Source organism: Neofelis nebulosa, chromosome 16 (assembly GCF_028018385.1).
Source record: "Neofelis nebulosa isolate mNeoNeb1 chromosome 16, mNeoNeb1.pri, whole genome shotgun sequence".
Lineage (NCBI taxonomy): Eukaryota > Metazoa > Chordata > Mammalia > Carnivora > Felidae > Neofelis > Neofelis nebulosa.
Window position 1 is genome coordinate 31,446,919 of NC_080797.1, and position 22,559 is coordinate 31,469,477.

The window sequence follows — 22,559 nt, forward strand, 5'->3', positions numbered from 1 at the left end:
ATAAGTAGAAGGGACTTGCCCCGCTAGATACCAAACCTCATTATAAGGCTATAACAACTAGGAATTTTAGAATTATATTCTCAAACTCTATTTTAGAAACAACCCTGTTGGCATTTTAATTAGATTTGTATAAAATTTATAATTTGGGAATTGATGGCAACTTTATAATACGGCATTTCCTATCCATGAACATTACCACTTGTCTAGGGTGTTATTTTGGGTGCTTTCGGTTTTGTTTTGTTTTGTTTTGTTTTTGTAAGCTTTATACCCAGTGTGGGGCTTGAACTCATGACCCCTGACAAGAGTCACATGGTCCACTGACTGAGCCAGCCAGGTGTCCCTGTCTAGGGTTTTTAAAAATGTCCTCCACTGGGATGTGTGGCTGGCTCAGTCAGTGGAGCATGTGACACTTGGTCACAGGATTGTGACTTCGAGCCACAGGTGGGGGCATGGAGCCTACTTTAAGAAGATAAAAATGTCCTCCACTACTGTTTTGTTTTGTTTTGTTTTTCCTTCCAAAAAGATGTTGTATATCTTGTAGATTGATTACCGAGTACCTTTAAATTTCTTTGCCTATCCTTTTTCTATTATAATGGATTTTTTTTTTTCCAGAGAGAGAGAGAGAGAGAAAGAGATAGAGAGAGTGCAGGGGAGAGGGGAGAGGGGGAGAGAGAGAGAGAAAATCCCAAGCAGGCTCCATCCATGCTCAGTGCCAAGCCCGATGTGGGGCTCGATCCCATGACCCTGGGATCATGACCTGAGGCAAAATCAAGAGTTGGAGGCTCAACAGATTGAGCTACCCAGGCACCCCTCTAATGGAATTTTGTCAAAGTTACATTTTCCACTTATTGTTCCTGCTGTATAATAATGCTGATTTTGTACATGGATTTTATCCCCAGCAATCTTGCTGAATTCCCATATTGGTGTTAACAATATGAGAGTCTGGTCGAGTCATGATTTATTATTATCATTATTATTATTATTATTCTCCGAGGTATTTGATCTGCTAATGTTTTATATGGGCTTTTCACGTCTGTGTTCTTAACAGAGATTGGTCTATCAGTTTCCTTCTTGCACTACTGTTCAGTTTTATTGTCAAGGTCCGGGTGGTAGACACTGTCAGTTACCTTCCCAGAAGTCTCCTCTCATTTCCTCCCTTTCTTAGAGCAAGATTATGCCTCTTGGACGTCTTTCTCTCTCTCTCTCTCTGTTTTTAAGATTTTTGTTTTTAAGTAATCTCTCTACGCCCAACGGAGTGCAGTATCGAGGTCACAACCCAGAGATCAAGAGTCACGTGCTCTACCCTGAGCCAGCTGGGTGCCAGACTCTTCATCAGGGAGGAAAATCTTACATCTGGTTGGCCAGAACTAGGTCACATGGCCATCCCTAACTGCAAAGGTGGCCGAGAAAAGGAGTATGGACATTTTTATCCCATGAATTATTTAAAAATTTTTACATTTCTGAATGATGAGGAAGTTGACTTGTTGTCAATTTCTTATTGTAGGGCTTTGTAACCAGCAAACAGGATCTACATGACACTGATTTTCTGGTAGTTGTTGAGACTGATTTCTTGCCTAGTGTGTCGTCAGTTTTTTTGTACATTTTCATGCGTTTATGAAAAGCAGGTTGGTGGGGCACCGGGGTGGCTCGGGTGAGCGTCCAACTTCGGCTGAGGTCACGATCTCATGGTTCATGAGTTCGAGCCCCACATTGGGCTCTACACTGACCGTGTAGAACTTGCTTGAGATTCTCTATCCCCCTCTCTCTGCCTCTCTCTCTCACTCAAAAATAAATAAACGTTAAAAAAAAAAAAAAGAAGAAGAAGTAGAAAGAGAAAAGCATGTTGGTACTAGGGTCTATTAATGTCCACTACATCAAAGTTCTAATTCTGCTGTTTACATCTGCTCTATGTGTGCTAGATTAATTTGGCTATTTGCTCTATCCATTTATTCAACAGGTATATTAAAATCTCCAGTTATAACTTCAGGCTACCTGTGTTTTTGTCAGTGTGGTCCTATGTTTGTTGAGCTGGTTCAGGTGTGGGATTTAACTTACAAACCTTCAGTGTGACCACTGATATATTTTGCTTTATCTTACCATCAAAATTTATGTTTTTTTTAAAGTTTATTTCTTTATTTTGAGAGAGAGAGAGAGAGAGAGAGAGAGAGAGAGAGTGAGCCGGAGTGAGCACAGAGGAGGGGCAGAGAGAGGGAAAGAGAGAATCCTAAGCAGGCTGCACGATGTCAGTGAAGAGCCCAATGAGGGGCTCGATGCCGTGAACTGTGGGCAAATATCAACAGTCCAATGCTTAACCAGTTGAGCCACCCAGGCACCCCCCAAATTTACATTTTCTGTTTACCATGCCTTTTGTAGGCTTGTCTCTGTTCTTACTCTGTTTTCTGTCTGATGGATCACATTTTCTCTTGGGAGTTTTGTAGTGTTTTACCATTTCTTTAGAGGTCATCTTTACATTTTTGAATATGCACACATGCCTCAACAGTTTTTAAATCAATCAACATTTGTCTCCTCCTCTTAAACAATATTAGCAACTGACAGTGTTTTTTTTTATGATAATTACTACCCTCTCATCTTCTATCATTGTCCATTATTTAAATTCCAAGAGTATAGGCTCATTAGCAGGATTTTTAAAACATCCTATGCTGATTCAGACTCAGTGAGATGTTTACCAATTTCTCGGCTTATTACTTTTGGATCCTCCGCTCCTCCTTCTTGGGCTCAATTTCCTTCTACTTCTAATAAAACCTTTAGTAGTTCTGTCCATGTGTGCCTCTGAGTGATAACCTCTCTGAGTACTCGATCGTTAGGAACAATTTTTGTGCACGACTCTCAGCTCCAAGACCCCGTTTGTAGGGGCCCAAACCCACATTTCCTGTCTCCTTATGGGCACGACATTCCCTGTATGTCAGTTCTGACATATCCCAGCGTCTGGAGCCGTAGCTCATCAGCTTTCCACTCTGGTTTGCGTCTCCTCTTTATTTCTCGTACCTGAGGATTTCCCTTTCTTTGTTTTGAGTCAGCTTTATATTGTTATATTTCATCCTGTGTTTGCCACAGGAGGTGCGGGGCGGAGGGTCCACATTCATCTCTTTAGTTTCTATTACTGGAAGTCCAGATATTCTATTTATAACAAATTTCCCTCTTACTAATGTTTATTATTCTCCTTTAAAATAAACATCATATATTCTGATAGAGAAAACAGCCATGACAGAGACAGCTGGACAGTTCTTGCTCTGTTTCAGGAAAAGATCGAGGTTTATTTTTTTTTTAAGTTTTTGTTTATTTATTTTGAGAGAGACAGACAGAGAGAGACAGAGAGAGAGAGAGAGTGGAGGTGGGCCAGAGAGAGAGGAAGAGAGAATCCAGCGCTATGGGGGAAGGGGACAGAGACAGAGGGAGAGAGAATCCAGTGCTATTAGAGAGAGAGAGAAAGAGAGAGAGTGGAGGAAGGGCAGAGAGACAGGGAGAGAGAATCCAATGCTATTAGCGAGGAGGCTAATGTAGTGAGGGCTCGATACCACAAACTTTGAGATCAGACCCTGAGCTGTAATCGAGAGTTGGATGCTCTGGCACAAGAACAGACACTCAGGGGCACCTGGGTGGCCGAGTCGGTTAAGCGTCCGACTTCAGCTCAGGTCATGATCTCGTGGTTCACGAGTTCCAGCCCCACACTGGGCTCTGTGCTGACAGCTTGGAGCCTGGAGCCTGCTTCGGATTCTGTGTCTCTCTTTCTCTGCCCCTCCTCAGCTCACTCTCTGTCTCTCAAAAATATATAAACATTAAAAAAATTAAAAAAAAAAAAAAAAAAAGAAGAACAGACACTCAGATCAATGGGACAGAATAGAGAACCCAGAAATGGACCCACAAACGTATGGCCAACTGATCTCTGACAAAGCAGGAAAGAATATCCAATGGAATAAAGACAGTCTCTTCAGCAAGTGGTTCTGGGAAAACTGGACAGCGACATGCAGAAGAATGAACCTGGACCGCTTTCTTACACCAGACACAAAAATAAACTCAAAATGGATGAAAGACCTAAATGTAAGACAGGAAGCCATCAGAATCCTTGAGGAGAAAGCAGGCAAAAATCTCTTTGATCTTGGCCGCAGCAACTTCTTACTCAACACATCTCTGGAGGCAAGGGAAACAAAGCAAAAATGAACTACTGGGACCTCATCAAAATAAAAAGCTTCTGCACAGCAAAGGAAACAATCTGCAAAACTAAAAGACAGAATGGGAGAAGACATTTGCAAACGACATACCAGATAAAGAGTTAGTATCCAAAATCTGTAAAGAACTTACCAAACTCAACACCCAAGAAACAAATAACCCAGTGAAGAAATGAGCAAAAGACACGCATAGACACTTCTCCAAAGAAGACATCCAGATGGCCAACCGCCACATGAAAAAATGCTCAACATCAATCATCATCAGGGAGATACAAATCAAAGCCACACTGAGATACCACCTCACACCTGTCAGAATGGCTAACATTAACAACTTGTGCAACAACAGATGTTGGCGAGGATGCGGGGAAAGAGGATCTCTCTTGCACTGCTGGTGGGAATGCAGACTGGTGCAGCCACTCTGGAAAACAGTATGGAGGTTCCTCAAAAAACTAAAAATAGAACGACCCTATGACCCAGCAATTACACTATTAGGTCTTTATCCACAGGATACACGTGTGCTGTTTCAAAGGGACACATGCACCCCCATGTTTATAGCAGCACTATCAACAATAGCCAAAGTATGGAAAGAGCCCAAATGTCCATCGATGGATGAATGGATAAAGAAGATGAGGTGTACATATACAATGGAGTATTACTCGGGGATCAAAAAGAATGAAATCTTGCCATTTGCAACTACGTGGATGGAACTGGAGGATATTATGCTAAGCGAAATTAATCAGTCAGAGAAAGACAAATATCATATGACTTCACTCCTATGAGGAATTTAAGAGACAAAACAGATGAACATAAGGGAGGGGAAACAAAAATAATATAAAAACAAGGAGGAGGACAAAGCATAAGAGACTCTTAAATATGGAGAACAAACAGAGGGTTACTGGAGGGGTTGGGGGGGGATGGGCTAAATGGGTAAGGGGTATTAAGGAATCTACTGTTGAAATCATTGTTGCGCTATATGCTAAGTAATTTGTATGTGAATTAAAAAAAAAAAGAAAATTAAAAAAGAAAAAAAAGAGTTGGATGCTCAACCTGCTGAGCCAACCCAGACACCCCAGATATGAAGCTTTCTAATTTTTTTTTTTTTTAATTTGGTATGTAGGGAACATTTCCTAAGCAATAATTTAGGAAAAGGCAATTGTCTGCCAAGGAATGGAATTTTCCATAGGTCTGTATCTATTTTCTTACATCATGCTCACTCCTCTTTGCTCTACACAGGTGATTCCTGCTCAGTATTTGATTTTCACCCTCCACACTAAGAATGCCAAAGCAGCACATTGAGAAACCGGTCTCTGTAAGGAAGTCATCCCCAGGCCAGTCCCAGAGCTCAGCTACTCTTGCAAATCGGCAGCTGGCTGGAGGCTGAACTGGTTCCAAATCCTGCGAATTCACAGCTCCTAATAGATGAATAAGATCAATCTCATTTGCATTTCATCGTGACTCAGGAATTCCCTGATACTGCATCCCTGGGTAGATTAAAACATGTCAGTTTAATCAGCCCATGGCCTTCACTGTCAGGATATCGGCCTGAGAGATTTCCATACACCGTAGTGACAGGACCCAAATGCACCCATCGAGAAGAAATAGTCCACCTGAGCTTGCTGGAAGGTGGAGGCCATGTGGGCATGGCAGAGTCCCAGTGTGGCTCCTCTCAGAAATGTCTCATGGTCAAGGCACAAAGAATGGATAAATATTCACGAGTATCAGTGAATAAACTGGGGCGCTGTCCAGTTATTACGTTGGAAATGCTTTCTGAATAATCACATCGGGGCCAACAGGAGGAGCCGTAGGTGGGGGTAAAGAGTATGCACAGAAATGCACAGGAATAGCAAAGACCAAACCAGTCATCCACTGGTTCACTGGAGCAGACAGTTAATTCCAATAAAATATATTTCCAGTGAGTATACAAATGTCCTGACCTGGAAGAGAAAAAAATGGAAGAAAACGGGCTGGAAACGGGTACTGGGTGGGGAGAAGATCAGACAAGCCCCGATAATCAACTATGCCATTAATGGTAAGAAAACAGCAAGAGATTAAAGAATACGCTTTGCAAAGCAGAAACGGCTGTCCCGATGAGTGCTGGGTTATGATCCTTGCTTATTTACCCTTCCAAAGAAGCAACGACAAGCGTTCATTGGCAGTTCCCTTTGTGAACACCCGCGTGGTCACCTGGCAGGAACGAGAACGCTTACCAAGTCAAGACCCCAGTGGCACACTGCATCTTTGACACGTCTCTACAACCCTCAGGCAAAGCCGTCTCTTTCCCGCTGCTAACACTGAACCAGGGGTAGAAGACAAAGCTCTGTAATCCCTTAGACCAAATTTCATCTTAACGTGTCATCCAGCGGGTGGGAAATGGAAGAGGAAAGCCCCTCCTCATGAAAATGCAGTTGGGGACTCTCTTGCCGAAGGCAGGGGACTCTGTTTTGGGGAAGCTACGAGACTGGTGGATGGAGCGGGCAAAGGTAGTGACTTTTCAGGTCACCTTTTTATCCCACACACCGCCCCCAGCTCGGCCGTAGGGTGGCGTGGGAGAGCCTGCAGGTGGATGGCCGGCTGCCGTGACTTACCTGTTGAGATACACCCGCTTCTCGGTGAACTGCCCGTTGCCGTGGTGAGGATCCTCAAAGGGCTCATTCTGGACGACCTCCACCCCTTCTCCTCGGTCGCTCTGTTCGTGGCTGTGCTTGCTGATCATGTACAGCTGTCCGATTTTGTACTACAAAACACACAGTGGGAGAAAGGTCAGCCCCGCCGCTTGCCTTCGAAAACATCCCCCCCCCCCAACTTCCACGGCGTGGCAAGCAACTATGGTCAGCACTTTCTGCCAGAAAAGAAGGCAGACACATGGGCCTGGTGTTGTTTTTCCTCCGGAGCGGGGAGGAGAACCAGTTGTGAGTAGAGTGTAGATACGGTGTGTTCCTGTGAATGTTCTACATCACCCTGGTGATGCTTGCCGGGGTGGCTGGCAGACTAAGCGGCGGGGGGGAGGGGGGGCGGGTGCGGAACATCAGCCCTACAGGGTTAAATGGTGCTAAAGTCCGATTTTGTTTGGCAACAAACAGGCCAGGACGTGTTATTTCTGTCCCTTCTCTGCCTAATTAACTGCATTGCTGGGCAGAAGTGGACTTGATGTCACCTATCTCTTCCGTCATCTGTCTCAAACTCTCCTGGAGTTCTCTGTCCCCTAGATCTGCAGTTCTCAAGAGTGGCTGGACATGAGAATCACCTTGAAGCTTTAGCCAACTCCAGATGATGGAGCCCCACCAAGAATGGAACGTGTATTCTACGGACTGATCCGCAAAGAGGCGAATCTACAGAGTCTTTAACTCTTTCTTATCCAATTGCACCCACAGTGTGGAGCCTTCCAGCCTGAGGTTCCCAGAAGCCACGTGTACTTACAGGAAAATGATAAGGAGCAACATACAATGGGAACATTCTCTGCCCTGTCTGCATTTGTCAACTGTTCCACTCTCCTTCCTGCCTCTCTGAAAACCCCAGGGCCAACAGGCATTTCTTCCCCCTGTGTACTTTCCACATGGCAAAACTAATTTGATGGAGAAGAGAGAGAGAGAGGAGGGGGTCAAATGCCTTTTGCAAAAAGGATGTCTGCTCAGAGCCAGGAGACAGGATGCTGTGGTCCTTCGGGCAGATTTGGTGTGAAAACAACACACACTGTGTCACTATCATCAAGGCCCCTGGGATGGGGAAAAGGGGCTTGGGTCTGTAGCAAAATAATGGTGGGTTGTTCTGGGTTGTTCCCCAAAGAGCCCAGGCTGGCAGGGCTGTAGGTCTCCTATCTGTGTGCCTAAGAGAGAGAAACAGATTTTAAATTAAGGGGGCAGATGAATCGGACAAATCAACAGTGCGGTCAATTCTAAGGCTGAGAAGACACACACCTCCGAAGGTCCCTCTTTTGCTGTGAGGCAGGTGCAGGGAGGGGAGTGTGAAGAAGAGCTGAAAGCCTCTGGTCTGAGACCAGCCCTGGGGGCCAGGCCAGTAACCATGACAATGGGAACGGCAGGCTGGGTCTCCTCAAAGGGCAGTGCCACGATTCTGTGCCATACGCCTCCCCAGGATGATCCGCACTTAAAATGCTTTTCACATGAGCGTGTATGTGCGTACATGCGTGCACGTGCTGTGCACACCCGGGGGGAAGAGGGGGTGCTGAGGAGAAACACAGGAAGGGGAGAGAGAAACATCAAAGATAAAATCAATCTTTGAGTTTATTTTCAATCAGAAGTTTGACCTGGCTTCCCCTTAGTAACTCTGGCTCTTACTTTTGCTCATAAAGACTAACTACGGCTCTTTCAAGAAGGAAGACGGTAAAGGGGCGCCTGGGTGGGTCAGTCGGTTAAGCGTCCAACTTGGGCTCGCGGTTGGTGGGTTCGAGCCGCGTGCCAGGTTCTGCGCTGGCTGTGCGGAGCCTGCCTGGGATTCTCTCGCTTTCTCTCGGTCCCTCCCCAGCTTGTGCTCTCTCTCTCTCACACAATAAATAAATAAACTTTTTAAAGTAAAAACAAAAACCAAAGGCCACCAAGGGCTTTAGTTGGGGGTGGGGGAGGGGTCTGGCAGAAGGCGCATGTCTTCAGGAGCTCCAGCCCACTCACATGTGAAGAATGCATGGCATTAAGGACAATGCCTGACACAGAAGAGCCGTCCCTGGTTCAAGCGCTTCTGCTCTGTGGAGACGGGAACGGGCCGAGGCGGCCGGCAGCTGATTCACCAGTGGCCAGAGAAGGGCCCGTCTGCTCAGCCTCATTGATCATTCCAGCGGCTCCTGAACGAGCCACTGCGGGGCAGACACCAGCCTTAGCTCACTAAGATAACGTCAGTCTGGGGGCGACCGACAGACGCTGGATGCAGTAGGTGACATTACTGGGGGTGGCGGGACACTCAAGGCCAGACGCGGAGATGGCCAAGGGTTCTGCGGCTGTCGCTCCTTTCCCTCCCAAGCAAATCAGGCCTGCTCTGCTGGTTGTGACCGTCTGAGCTGGGCCATCCAGAAGCACAGGTTTTGCCGTTGTTTTTAAAGCCACAAATTAACTCACAGACACATGCACCGAGCAGTTTCTCAGTGACGCGGTAGAGGGTAGGACAGATGGTCCCTGAACCATCGATCTCAAAGTCGGCAGACATATTCCTCAAAATGTTGGATCCCAGGCCATTCCAGTGCTTTGACATCCAGACCCTTGGGGAAGAGGCAGTTGGGGACCGGGCTCGGATGCACACTGAATGCTGAGAGCCACTGGGGCAAATTCGGCGAAGGCATTCACAGCACTTATGGGGTACCTGATGGTACTGAAGCCAAAATGTTCCATCTTTAGGGGACCCGTCTTTTCTTTCCTCCTGAATACCATTTTTTTGCAAGGCTCCATCCCTAGTTTAGTGAAAATACCACCTTCCTCATCACTGTCTCCAAACAAACTTTGTCAAATGAAGGCTGCAAATCCAAAGATTCAGAAGCACTCTTAAGACTTTTAAAGCCAGTGAACTGATAATAGATCCGATCACTTCATGCTCACGATGACTTCCAAATTAGGAAACTGAGTCTTGAGAGAGGGTTGACTTTCTCCGGGGCCATGTGGCTTCTAGGTGGCAGAGCTGGGACATGACCACAGGTCTACTGTTTCTTCTTTACCCACCTTCAGCCTTTGTTTCTCTGACAGGTGAATTGCTTTAACACACCTGGGCCTCACCATGATTTTGGAAGAAGTGATGGATGAGTTCCATCGCTTCTGAACTTTGCTATTTCAGAAGCCGAATAACCAAAGCCTGATACCATGTGAAAGACCCAGGTTGTTTAAACTGTGCTCACATACGGACTTGTGGAGGAAGTAAGCTCCAACTTCGTAAGATCTATTGTTCTAACTCCAGAGTCTGGGTAATCATCATTACAGGCAATCACGATTCCAGACAGCTCTGTGCTGCAGGGCTGAGCCTCCGTGTGAGCCGTCATCGGAACAGCTACCCCAAATAATGATCTCTATTGTCAAAAAAAAAACAAAAAAATCATGGGGATTCAGATCCTTCCCACTTGCACACAGTGCCACAAGTTTGATAGAGCTGCACAGTTTAAGAAAAGGCACAAACGTGGGGCGCCTGGGTGGCTCGGTCGGTTGAGCGTCCGACTTCGGCTCAGGTCCTGATCTCATGGTCCGTGGGTTCGAGCCCCGCGTCGGGCTCTGTGCTGACAGCTCAGAGCCTGGAGCCTGTTTCAGATTCTGTGTCTCCCTCTCTCTCTGCCCCTCCCCTGTTCATTCTCTGTCTCTCTCTGTCTCAAAAATAAATAAATGTTAAAAAAAATTTTTTTTTAAATAAAAAAATAGAAAAGGCACAAACGTGTCTGGGGAAGCCAAGGGTTTTTCTCAGTCTGTCCTATTGCAAACTCTCCGACTGGGCACAGTCAAGTGACTCAATATAGTTCGACCTCAAATCTTGATTTTAGAAAAGGTGACCCCGAGCCAGAACCTCTGGGTATATAGTTTATTAACTGAGCACCACCAACACCTGAAATGTCCTCCTTGCCAGAATTACTGGACCCAAAGTTTTAGGCTCAGGAGAACCCCGAGCTATGATTTTTCACTACATTGCACCCCCACCCCCCACCACCCCCCACCACCAGTGCTGCACTTCAGAGATCTCTGCGAGGCCAGGCTCTCATATATCCCCACCCTAAAGCACCAACCAAGCGGCTGTCATCTTCCAACCAATCCCTGTCTCATCCCTTCCTGTCCCCTTTCTCTTCCTCCATTGGTCTCAATACCATTCCTAAATATCAAGATGTGAAAAGTGGGGCAACCCTTTGTAATACACATGACCCATTCTGAATGGAGTTATTCCCCAAAGATATGACTCAGGACATCAAAGCCCCAGCCCAGGAATCAGAATTTACACGTGCTTTTGCCTTTACCACTAAAATTGATGAATGCCACATAACCACATAACCACGGGGAAACGTCTGGCCCTCTGACTTAACATGATACCATGTAGTTTTTCCAGCTGTGAAATGGGCACAATTCCTGCCTGTCTCCGCTCTGGCAGTGTGGAAAGAGGAACGAGCAGGGGGTGATACAATTTGGCATTCTTGGGACTTTCCCACGGGATTCACATCACTGTAAATGCTCTGTCAAAATGCTTCCAGCTTTCTCCACTCTCAACACATGGACCTCGAAGCAACTGCCCTATGATGTGCAAAGAGCCCGCCGAAAAGAGAGTCTGAGATGTTTTATCTTCAGGTGCCCTGAGAGCTTCACACCAAGTGGTGCCAAAATTGTAATTGCACACAGGAAGGGAGATACAATGAGTCTAGCTTTTCACCGCCTCGGAAAACTAGGGTCTAGAGCTGACTGTTTTCTGTAATCCATAGCACAGCTAAGGCACCGGGACAATGTTCTGGACCAGCGGTCGGCAAACCGTGTGGGCTGTTTCTTGTTTGTTAAATGAAGCTGTGGTTGTGGTTGTGGTTGTGGTTGTTGTTAAATACAGTTTTAATGGAACACGGCACTACTCGTTCATTCTGTGGCTTTTGCCGCACAGCAGTAGCATTGAGTACTTTCAACACAGACTGCATGGCCTGGCAAAGTTGAAAATATTTACTGTCTGACTCTAAAAAAAATAAATAAATAAAAATAAAAATATAAATAAATAAATAAATAAATAAAAATAAATAAATAGAAATTTAAAACTGACAGGGGCGCCTGGGTGGCTCAGTCAGTTAAGCGTCTGACTTCGGCTCAGCTCATGATCTCACAGACTGTGAGTTCGAGCCCCGCGTAAGGTTCTTTGCTGACAGCTCAGAGCCTGGAGCCTGTTTCGGATTCTGTGTCTCCCTCTCGCTCTCTGCCCCTCCCCTGCTCACGCTCTGTCTCTCAAAAATAAATAAGTGTTGGGGCGCCTGGGTGGCTCAGTCGGTTAAGCGTCCGACTTCAGCCAGGTCACGATCTCACGGTCCGTGAGTTCGAGCCCCGCGTCGGGCTCTGGGCTGATGGCTCAGAGCCTGGAGCCTGCTTCCGATTCTGTGTCTCCCTCTCTCTTTGCCCCTCCCCCGTTCATGCTCTGTCTCTCTCTGTCCCAAAAATAAATAAACGTTAAAAAAAAAAAATTAAGGGGCGCCTGGGTGGCGCAGTCGGTTAAGCGTCCGACTTCAGCCAGGTCACGATCTCGCGGTCCGTGAGTTCGAGCCCCGCGTCAGGCTCTGGGCTGATGGCTCGGAGCCTGGAGCCTGTTTCCGATTCTGTGTCTCCCTCTCTCTCTGCCCCTCCCCCGTTCATGCTCTGTCTCTCTCTGTCCCAAAAATAAATAAAAAATGTTGAAAAAAAAAAAAAATTAAAATAAATAAATAAATAAATAAATAAGTGTTAAAAAAAAAACCTCAAACTGACACTTGATTCAGCTATTAGAAAACTTTTACACAAGGTCGAAACACCTTGGGCATGTGAATCTACTTTTTCAACTGGAAATTTTTATGAAATTTAAATTCAGATCAGATGCCACCGATGAAAATTTAGCATCTGACTTGGGATTGCTGTAAGTATAAATGCACACTGGATTTTGCGGACTTGGTAACAACAACAACAACAAATGTTTTTACCCCTAATTTCTATGTTGATTACATATTGAAATGATAGTGGTTTGGATATACTGGGTAACTGAAATCCATTCTCAAAATGAACTTCACCTGTTTCTTCTCACTTTCATGTGGCTACTAGAAAAATTTTAAACCACTTTCAATTGAAACCACTGCAGCTTGCATTTGTGGCTCACATATCTCTGTTGGACGTGCTGGTCTAGACCCTGATCTAGATCAATGGGGTCTGAGGCTCAAGCCATTAGGCTGCACTAAGATTCGTTGAGGCTAGCTGGTCAGGAAAGCGTTTCCATGCATTTCCAAGCTAACAAAGTAGAACACGGACACTTAGGGATACATTTGGAGAAGCTTCCCTTTTCTTTTTTTTTTTTTTTTTTAGTGTTTATTTTTGATAGAGAGAGAGAGAGAGAGAGAGAGAGAGAGAACCAGAATCCAAAGCAGGCTCCAGAGCCAGACGTGGAGCACGAGCTCATAAGTTGTGAGATCATGACCCGAGCTGAAGTCAGATGCCCAACCGACTGAGCCACCCAGGTGCCCCGAAGGTTCCCTTTTCTGAGGACTGGCGATTACCTGGACCTCTAGAGAGGTGATAATTGCTCACCGCATGCTATGGTGGAAAGCACTGGGGTTTTAAAATCGAAACCCGGAGCTGAAGTCCTGATTTTGCCTTTGATTAGCTTTGTAACCTTGGACAATTTACTTATCTGAGCCACAGTTTCTTATCATTAGAATGGGACTACCAAAATACCTCATGGGCCATGGTGAGAATCAAGTGAGAAGAAACTTACAAATTAAAATGCCTTGTAAAATGTAAAACTGTACCCAGACCGCCGTAGTTACTGCTCCTTCTGTTGGGCAATGCATCTGGCTGGGTCTTGAGATCTGTTTTGCCCATTTCCCTGTTATGCCACGGCTCTGTAAGGGACACGCATGAGAACAGGGCATTGCCACACGCCCGTACGACGCAAAAACCAAAGAAGATCGGACCCTTTGCCCAAGACGAGCTCTTCTTTCTGTAAAAATCTTCTTAGATGGTCGTCAGATCGAACACTTCCCAAATATAAAAAAGCCTGGGAACTTCCACTTACAAAGTAGTCAGCTTCACAGGGACAGAAAGTAGGATGGCAGTTGCAAGGGAGGATGGGAAGTCAGTGTGTAATGGGAAGACGGAACCGTCCTGGAGACAGACGGTGGTGATGGTCGCACAGCCCTGTGAGTGCACTCAGTGCCACTGAACCATACCCTTAAAAAATGGTCAAGACGGGGGCGCCTGGGTGGCTCAGTCGGTTAAACGTCCGGCTTCAGCTCAGGTCACGATCTCGCGGTATGTGAGTTCAAGCCCCGCGTCGGGCTCTGTGCTGACTGCTCAGAGCCTGGAGCCTGTTTCCGATTCTGTGTCTCCCTCTCTCTCTGACCCTCCCCCGTTCGTGCTCTGTCTCTCTGTCTCAAAAATAAATAAATGTTAAAAAAAAATTAAATAAATAAATAAATAAATAAATAAAAAACAATAAAAAAATGGTCAAGACGGTGAATTGTATGTGAGGTCTATTCCATGACAATCCTTTTCCTTTAAATGTCTTAATTTAGATTCCAGTTAGTTCGCGTAGTGTAATATTAGCTCCAGGTATACAACAGAGTGATTCAACACTTCAGTGTGTCACCCGGTGCTCATCACAAGTACACCTCTTCATCCCCATCACCTATATGCCACCCCCCCGCCCTTTTCCTTTTTAATGTTTTATCTTTTTTTAAAAAAATTCTTTTTTCTTAATGTTTTTATTTATTTTTGAGACAGAGAGAGACAGAGCATGAGCAGGGAAGGGGCAGAGAGAGGGGGAGATACAGAATCGGAAGCAGGCTCCAGGCTCTGAGCCATCAGCCCAGAGCCCGAGGCGGGGCTCCAACTCACAGACTGTGAGATCATGACCTGAGCGGAAGTCGGACGCTCAACTGACTGAGCCACCCAGGCGCCCCTAATGTTTATCTCTTGAGAAAGAGAGTGAGCGCATGTGTGAGCGTGGGAAGGACAGCGTGAGGGAGACAGAGGATCCAAAGCAGGCTCAGCCCCATCAGCACAGAGCACGACACCCGGCTCGAATCCACGACCCAAGAGACCATGACCTGAGTGGAAATCAAGAGTTGCACACTGAACCGACTGAGCCACCCAGGTGCCCCCCTCATCCCAATTCTCAAAAAAGCCTGGGAACGTGTCATTCTTCAGCGAGTGTGGCTCCCACCTGCTTCCTACCTCACGGTGGCCATCTAACAGAGAGTCTGTCTTTTTCACTATGAAAAAAAAAATATTTAAGGACAGGGACTTTTACATTTGATGGATCTTTGGTTTGGACGCTAATTTGAGGGTGCTGGGCTGCGCCAACGGGAGAACTTTAGCAAAGGACTTCTCTCAGAGACAATGTTGCATGAATGCCCGATTCCTGCCCTGCTGGTTACTTGTCTGGCTCGTGATGGCCTAGAGTTAAATGTCTTTATCATTGTTATTTTTTAATGTTTATTTATTTTTGAGAGAGAGAGAGAGACAGAGCATGAACAGGGGAGGGGCACAGAGAGACAGACACACACACACACACACACACACACACACACACACACACACACAATCTGAAGCTGGTTCCGGGCTCTAAGCTGTCGGCACAGAGCCTGACCTGGGGCTCCAACTCATGAACCGTGAGATGAAGTTGGCCGCTTAACCGACTGAGCCACCCAGGTGCCCTGAGTTAAAAGTCCTTGATATTGGCATTCTGGAGGGTTCACAGTAACGATGCTCCCAAGTAACACGGTTTGACTATGACGACTTGCAAAGACCCTGGCAGTCCAGAAAGAATGATTAAATACAAAATGCATGCTGATCCCCCCATCCCTAACATGCGTCCATGAAAACACCAGCTCCTTATTGAGAAAGGACCATCTCATTTCATGACCCTCCCCCTCCATCTGCTAGTCAGCCTGGGGCTCCGACTGAGAGCAACTCTACAGCAAGACCAATTCCAAATCCTTTCCTTTTGGAAAGGTAGTGCGTGCTTTTGCTACCAAGGGCTGAATCTGACTTGGGTTCCACAAGGACACGGCTGCCAACCCCTTAGTCTTTCTGACTCCGTGATTCAATGTCCAGATTTCTCCAAGCAGACAAGGAGGTTTCAAAAAAAAACAAAAAACAAAGGTGTAAGGTTCTCCGGTGTTTCGTCAGATCTCCCTGCCAGGTCAATAAACCACGAAAACCAATATCCGATCCCACAAGGAAAATACAAACTTGCAGCTCATATTTTCAAGATATCAGTGCATCATCGCATATTTATCTTTCCTCCTGGATTTTTATAAGCAGCCCTCTGAGGTGTCTTGCTTACGGAATACCTGTGTCATTATGCCAGGGTGCAGGAATGAAAAAGCTGATAAAAAGATTTAAGAAGGAGCTGGGTGATGGACTTTAATTCAAAAAAAAAAAAATCTTTTGTGACGAACTCAGAGAAATAGCATCATACACCGATGCTTAACCCGTCCTAAGTTTTGGACCCAACTGAATAGAAATAGAGCAATTTAACGCCAAGGGACGGGCTCAGGATAGGCTTTATGCTGGTGCAAGCAGAAGTCTGCAACCCGTGGCTGCCACAAGACTGCAAATCATTTCCAGGACGCTCGGCGTAATCTACCTGACCCCGTAAGGGAAGGTAACTACATTCTTCACAGTGCAGGAAAAAGCAAGAGTGCACATTTGATCTGCCCCTTCCAACACTGGCTCGCCTTTGGGGTGGTATTCTAGCCCCAAGAATTCATTTGATGCCAATACTGAATAGCCAAACTGGTAAGGTGCAGCATCTATCGGCCACTTTATGAGCATCAGCTCGAGCAGGAGGGGTCATCCCCTCGTGTTTATAAATGAGAAGCTGGGGCACCTGGGTGGCTCAGTCGGTTAAGCGTCCGACTCTTGGTTTCAGCTCTGGTCACGATCTCCTGGTTCGTGGGTTCAAGCCCCGCGTCGGGCTCTGTGCTGACAGCATGGAGCCTGCTTGGGATTCTGTCTCCCTCTCTTTCCCTGCCCCTCCTTGCTCTCTCTCTCGCTTTCTCAAAAATAAATAAACATTAAAAATATGTTAATATTATATATATGTGTGTGTGTGTGTATATATATATACATAGATATATATACATACATAGATATATGTATCTATGTATATACATACATACATATATGTATACATACACATACATATAGATACATAGATATATGTATCTATATGTACACATACATATAGATACATAGATATATGTATCTATATGTACACATACATATAGATACATAGATATATGTATCTATATGTACATATATATGTATGTATATGGGTTCCACATATATATATGTATATATACACATATATCTATGTATATATATATATACACACACACAAACACACATACATAGGTATATATATATATACACACACACATACATAGGTGTGTGTGTATATATATATGTGTATATGTGTGTGTATATACATATATATATATATATATATATATATATATATGTATATACACACACCTGGGTGGTCCAGTCCATTAAGCGTCCAACTTCGGCTCAAGTCATGATCTCATGGTTCGTGAGTTCAAGCCCCGCATCGGGCTCTGTGCTGACAGCTCACAGCTCGGAGCCTGGAGCCTGCTTCAGATTCTGTGTCTCCCTCTCTCTCTGGCCCTTCCCCTCTCGAGCTCTGTCTCTCTTTCTCTCTCTCTCTCTCTCTCTCTCTCAAAAATAAATAAACATTAAAAAAAATTTTAAATATATATATATGTGTGTGTGTGTGTGTGTGTGTATATATATGAAGCTGAACGAATTAGTCATTATTGACTGCCATGAAGAACCAAAGATAGGACATGCTAGAACTCAAGGCCACAGGGGTAGCTGGCCTTCACGGCAGAGTGCGAGATTTCTCCATACCGTGGTTGTGGGGACAAGCCTTGGTTCTGGAGAGCCTTGTCCGTCCTGGCTTGTGCACTGAACAAGCACTCAGTGTGTGCCAGGCCCCGGAGGCACTGGAACAAGACAGACCTCGTCTCTGGCGAAGAGGAGGGTTTCCACACGAGCTCTGCCGTGAAGACAGAAGGCTTTGAGCTGCAAGAAGCGGAAGCTTCCATCTCAGCTATCAGACCGTTTGCTGAGAAACCAACTGCAACTCAGATAAGTGGAGAGGTCTGGGGACGGGTCTGACCTCTGGAAAGCGATCAAGGCACTTGTGTTTACTACTGAACATAAACCCACAGCCAATCACAAGGCCCTAAAGGGGAAAGACTGAGACAGAACTGTCCTGGGAAATGAATCCTGCACCTTCTCCTTGCTTCCCCCTTGCCAGTGCTCCTCTCCTTAACTTTGGCCCCATAATCAAAGGGAGAGCGGTCCGTCTACTATGCAAGCCACGGGGTCTTTCCAGAATTAGGGTCTTTCCTGTTTGCGAAACCTATTGTGGCACCTATCCATCTTTTAGGAAAATGACCAGTAGCATCCAGGGAAGCTGTTGTACTGGCTAAAAGTTGAAATAGACTTGCAGGAATGAGAGCAATTAGTTTTAGTGTCTTTGAGACCTTCTGAGAACAGAAGCGCAATTGAATGCAAAGAAGAGCACTTGCTGCTTCATATACAATTGAACAATGGGAGTTCTCGCTGTGTTGAAAGAGTTATTCAAGCCACTTCATGCCTAGAATAACATTTGAAGGTCACCGAACTCCTTTGTTTGCTTAAGTGCTAGCTGCCTCTGCGAACTGTCTAGCAATGCGGAGAGTTACGACCAGGTTGTAACCGGGGATCTAAGTTTGGAAAGTTCCAATACCTTTCTTCACCTCGCTTTGGAAGAGAGGCCCCAGGCTGCACACTCATGGTACCTGTAGCCCAGAGGCAGCCGGCATTTGTAGGGTACTTGGCTGGCTGCAGGGAAGGCACTATTCGTTAATGGCAATGGCAGCCTGAGGGTGTTTCGTCCTTGCTTAAAAGAAGCAGATAACTGATAGAGAAAGGCAAATGGCAGTCAAATCCTGCTCTCCTGAGACACTGAATGAAATAGGCAAGACAGAGGAAATCGGGTACAATTTCAGAAATTACTACGTTAAGAAATCTATCTTCTGAGCTCCTCTTGCATTCTGGACTTATGACCTGGAGAGGTAGTTTATCAACCAGCAACTTTGAGGCCAACCGGTGGCCCTTCTGACTCTCTGTATCCTTGTTCCGGCACCCCCGCCCCCCCCCCAACAAGTCCCCAAGGCAACGCCAGGATGAAAGAGAATGTATCCAGTTTCAAAGGGTTGACAGCAAAGAGAATGTGACAAACAAAATGAGCAGGAAGTGTTGGTCTTCATAGGATCCTTACCCCCCCCCCCTTTTTTTTACTGTGGTAAAATATACATTACCAAAATCGACCGTTTTCAGTTTAAAAAAAATTTTTTTTACATTTATTCATTTTTGAGAAACGGAGCACAAGTGGGGGAGGGGCAGAGAGAGAGGGAGACACAGAATCAATCCAAAGCAGGCTCCAGGCTCCAAACTGTCAGCACAGAGCCCGACACGGGACTCGAACTCACAAACTGTAAGATCATGACCTGAGCCGAAGTCGGACGCTTAGCCGACTGAGCCACCCAGGCGCCCCATCGTTTTAACTAGTTTTAAATGTACAATTCAGTGCTGTTAAGTACATTCACGATGTTGTTCGACCACGACCACCACCCATTCCCAGACTTTTTCATCATCTCAAGAAGAAACTCCATACTCATCGGACAACAACTTCCAATCCCTCCCAACTCCTCCCCCCACCCCCATGACCTCTAATCTCCTGTCTGTCTCTATGTATGGACTTGGCTATTCTAGGTACCTCGTATGAGTGGAATCACACAACATGTGTGTGTCCTTTTGTGTCCGGCTTCTTTCACTTGGGCATAATGTCTTCAAGGTTCATCCATGTTGTAGCGAGTGCCAGAATTTCATTGTTTTTTAAGGCTAATAGTCCATGGCATGGATAGACCACATTTTGTTTATCCATACATCTGCTGATGGATATTTGGGTTGTTTCCACCCTTTGGCTATTATTGTGAGTAACGCTGTTACAAACATTGGTGTACAAGTAACTGTTTGAGTCCTGAGAACTGACTTATAACACATGTGTATGGTTTATATTCAAAGGTTTGGGGTGAAAAGCCATTCTTGGTAATTTTAATTTTTCTTTTTTTTTTTTTCTTGCAAATTAAGTAAGTCACTTCTTATTCTATTTCAGGTGACAGCTACTCTTGAAAAAGTAACCCTGGAAATGACTTGAAACTCGGCAATAGATTATACAGATCTTCTCATACCTTTTTTTTTTTTCTTTTTTTTTTTTTGAGTACACAATTCAGTGGTTTTTAGTACATTCACAGGGCTGTACAACTATCACCGCTATCTAGTTCCGGAACATTTTCAGTCACACCCCACCCTTCCCTCCTCCCAGCTCCTATCAACCACCAACGTATGTTCTGTCTCTAGGGATATGCCTACTCTGGATATTTTATACCGATGGTATCATTCAACATGTGGCCTTTTGTGACTACTTCTTTAATTTAGAATATTTTTTTAATGTTTATTTATTTTTGAGAGAGAGACAGAGACGGAGAGTGAAAGCAGCGGAGGGACAAAGAGAGACAGGGACAGTTTCTGAAACGGGCTCCGCTGCGGAGAGCAGAGAGCCTGATGTGGGGCTTGAACTCACGAACTGCGAGACCATGACCCGAGCCAAAGTCAGAAGCTCAAACGACTAAGCCCCCCCAGGGGCCCCTAGAATCGTGTTTTTAAGATTCATCCATGTCGTAGTATGTATCAGTATTTCCTTCCTTCCTTTTTTTTTTTAAACCAAATAATGTTCCATTGCATGGAAACACCACATTTTGTTCATTCCTCAGCTGATAGACATCTGGGTTGTTTCTACTTTTGGGTTAGTATAAATAATGCTGCTATAAACATAATGTGTACCAGCCTTTGTGTGGACGTAGGTCACACGTCTTCAGTTCTCTTGGGTAGACACCTAGGGGTGGAACGGCTGGGCCACATGGCAACTCTGTGTTTAACCTGTTGAGGAACCGTCAAACTGTTCTCTGTAGCAGCCGCCCCATTTTACATCCCTGCCGATAACGTGTCATCCTTACTTTTTGGGTGACAGGTGTTAAGTTACTTGTAGAAACAAGAAAAGTCAAACAAGTGACTTCGAAAGCCAAGAGTAAGCTACGGAAGGGTAAGGTTTTCTTTGCTTCCGTCACCGTTATTTTACACGTGGGCACATCCAATGGACAAATACCATGGGCAACTATCCAGCCACATGGCCTCTTTTCATTACCAACGGAGAGCTAAACTGGACACAACAGACTATTAGAAGCTTCAGTAGCACATCCAAATCTACTGATTATGTGGCACAGACGGGAAGTGGAGAAGGAGTTAGGAATGGAGCAGAGCAGCGGGGTCTGCGGTTACCCAGGAGGCGTCTCATGGGGAAAAAAGGCTTCACCTGTGCCTAGATGGCACTAGCTTGGCAAGAAGAGGGGGGGAGGTCACAGCCTACAAGCAAATCCTACACACTTCCTTGCCCACAGCAAAATGTCACTTCTTCCCAGGAGCCCTGTCGATGCACAACAGAAATAATAATAATAATAATAAAAAGTAACAATAATAAAATAAAATAATAAAAATATAAAATAATAACAAAAATAAAAGCCACCACCCTGTTCTAACTTCTCTAGGTCAGCAGGGTTCTAAACTGTTTATACGTCTTCAATCCTTAACAACCCTTTGAGCTAGGTAAGTGTTTTGTGTTTTGTTTTGTTTTGAAGATTTTTATGTTTAAGTAATCCCTACACCCAGGTGCCGGGGTGGCTCAGTCAGGTAAGCGTCCGACTCTTGCTTTCGGCTCAGGTCATGATCTCACAGTTTGTGAGTTCGAGCCCTGCATCGGGCTCTGCGCTACAAGTGTGGAGCCTGCTTGGGATTTCTCTCTCCCGCTTTCTCTGCCCCCCGCTTGGCTTGCTCTCTCTCTCTCCCTCTCTCTCAAAACAAACAAACAAACAAACAAACAAACAAACAAAGTAATCTCTACACCCAACATGGGGCTTGAACTCACAACCCCGAGATCAAGAGTTGCATGCTCTTCTAAACCAGCCAGGCGCCCCAAGGTAGGTTAAGTATTTTTATCCCCATTTTACAGATAAGGAAACTGGTGCACAGACAGGCTGCACAACTTGCCCAAAGCTATGAAGCAGTTGAGTTGGGATTTGAACCCAGGGAGTCCGGCTCCAGGATTCACTGTCCCCTGTCTCTGGCATAATCTCCTCGGCCACTTGTGTGGCATCCAGATAAAAGGTTATTTATTTATAAGGCTGGAAAAAGTACCCTGTAAGGAACGTGAGTTTCCTCACCCTCCCGTGCTGCTGACAGTTTCAGGTTGATATTAGGAAGAGTTTTTTAAAATTTTTTTTTTTTCAACGTTTTTTATTTAGTTTTTGGGACAGAGAGAGACAGAGCATGAACGGGGGAGGGGCAGAGAGAGAGGGAGACACAGAATCGGAAACAGGCTCCAGGCTCCGAGCCATCAGCCCAGAGCCCGACGCGGGGCTCGAACTCACGGACCGTGAGATCGTGACCTGGCTGAAGTCGGACGCTTAACCGACTGCGCCACCCAGGCGCCCCTAGGAAGAGTTTTTTAAAGAGGTGGGAGACAGCAGTACCGAAGAGAGCAAGGAGAGAAGAGGTCACA

The 22,559-nt window shown here is 45.5% G+C and overlaps 1 protein-coding gene across 4 annotated transcripts in view; it reads right to left on the reverse strand.

Moving 5' to 3' along the window:
• LOC131497274 (cytoplasmic phosphatidylinositol transfer protein 1-like) overlaps positions 1 to 22,559 on the reverse strand; it is a 138,289-nt gene that overhangs the window by 36,564 nt on the left and 79,166 nt on the right. For 3 of the 4 annotated variants that reach the window (XM_058703458.1, XM_058703457.1, XM_058703459.1), the window contains exon 2: positions 6,773 to 6,921. In XM_058703458.1, the coding sequence (XP_058559441.1) occupies positions 6,773 to 6,921 (149 nt within the window). Of the gene's footprint in view, positions 1 to 6,772; positions 6,922 to 8,101; positions 8,655 to 22,559 lie in introns of those variants that run through there. The other variant, XM_058703456.1, reaches the window with a different exon arrangement.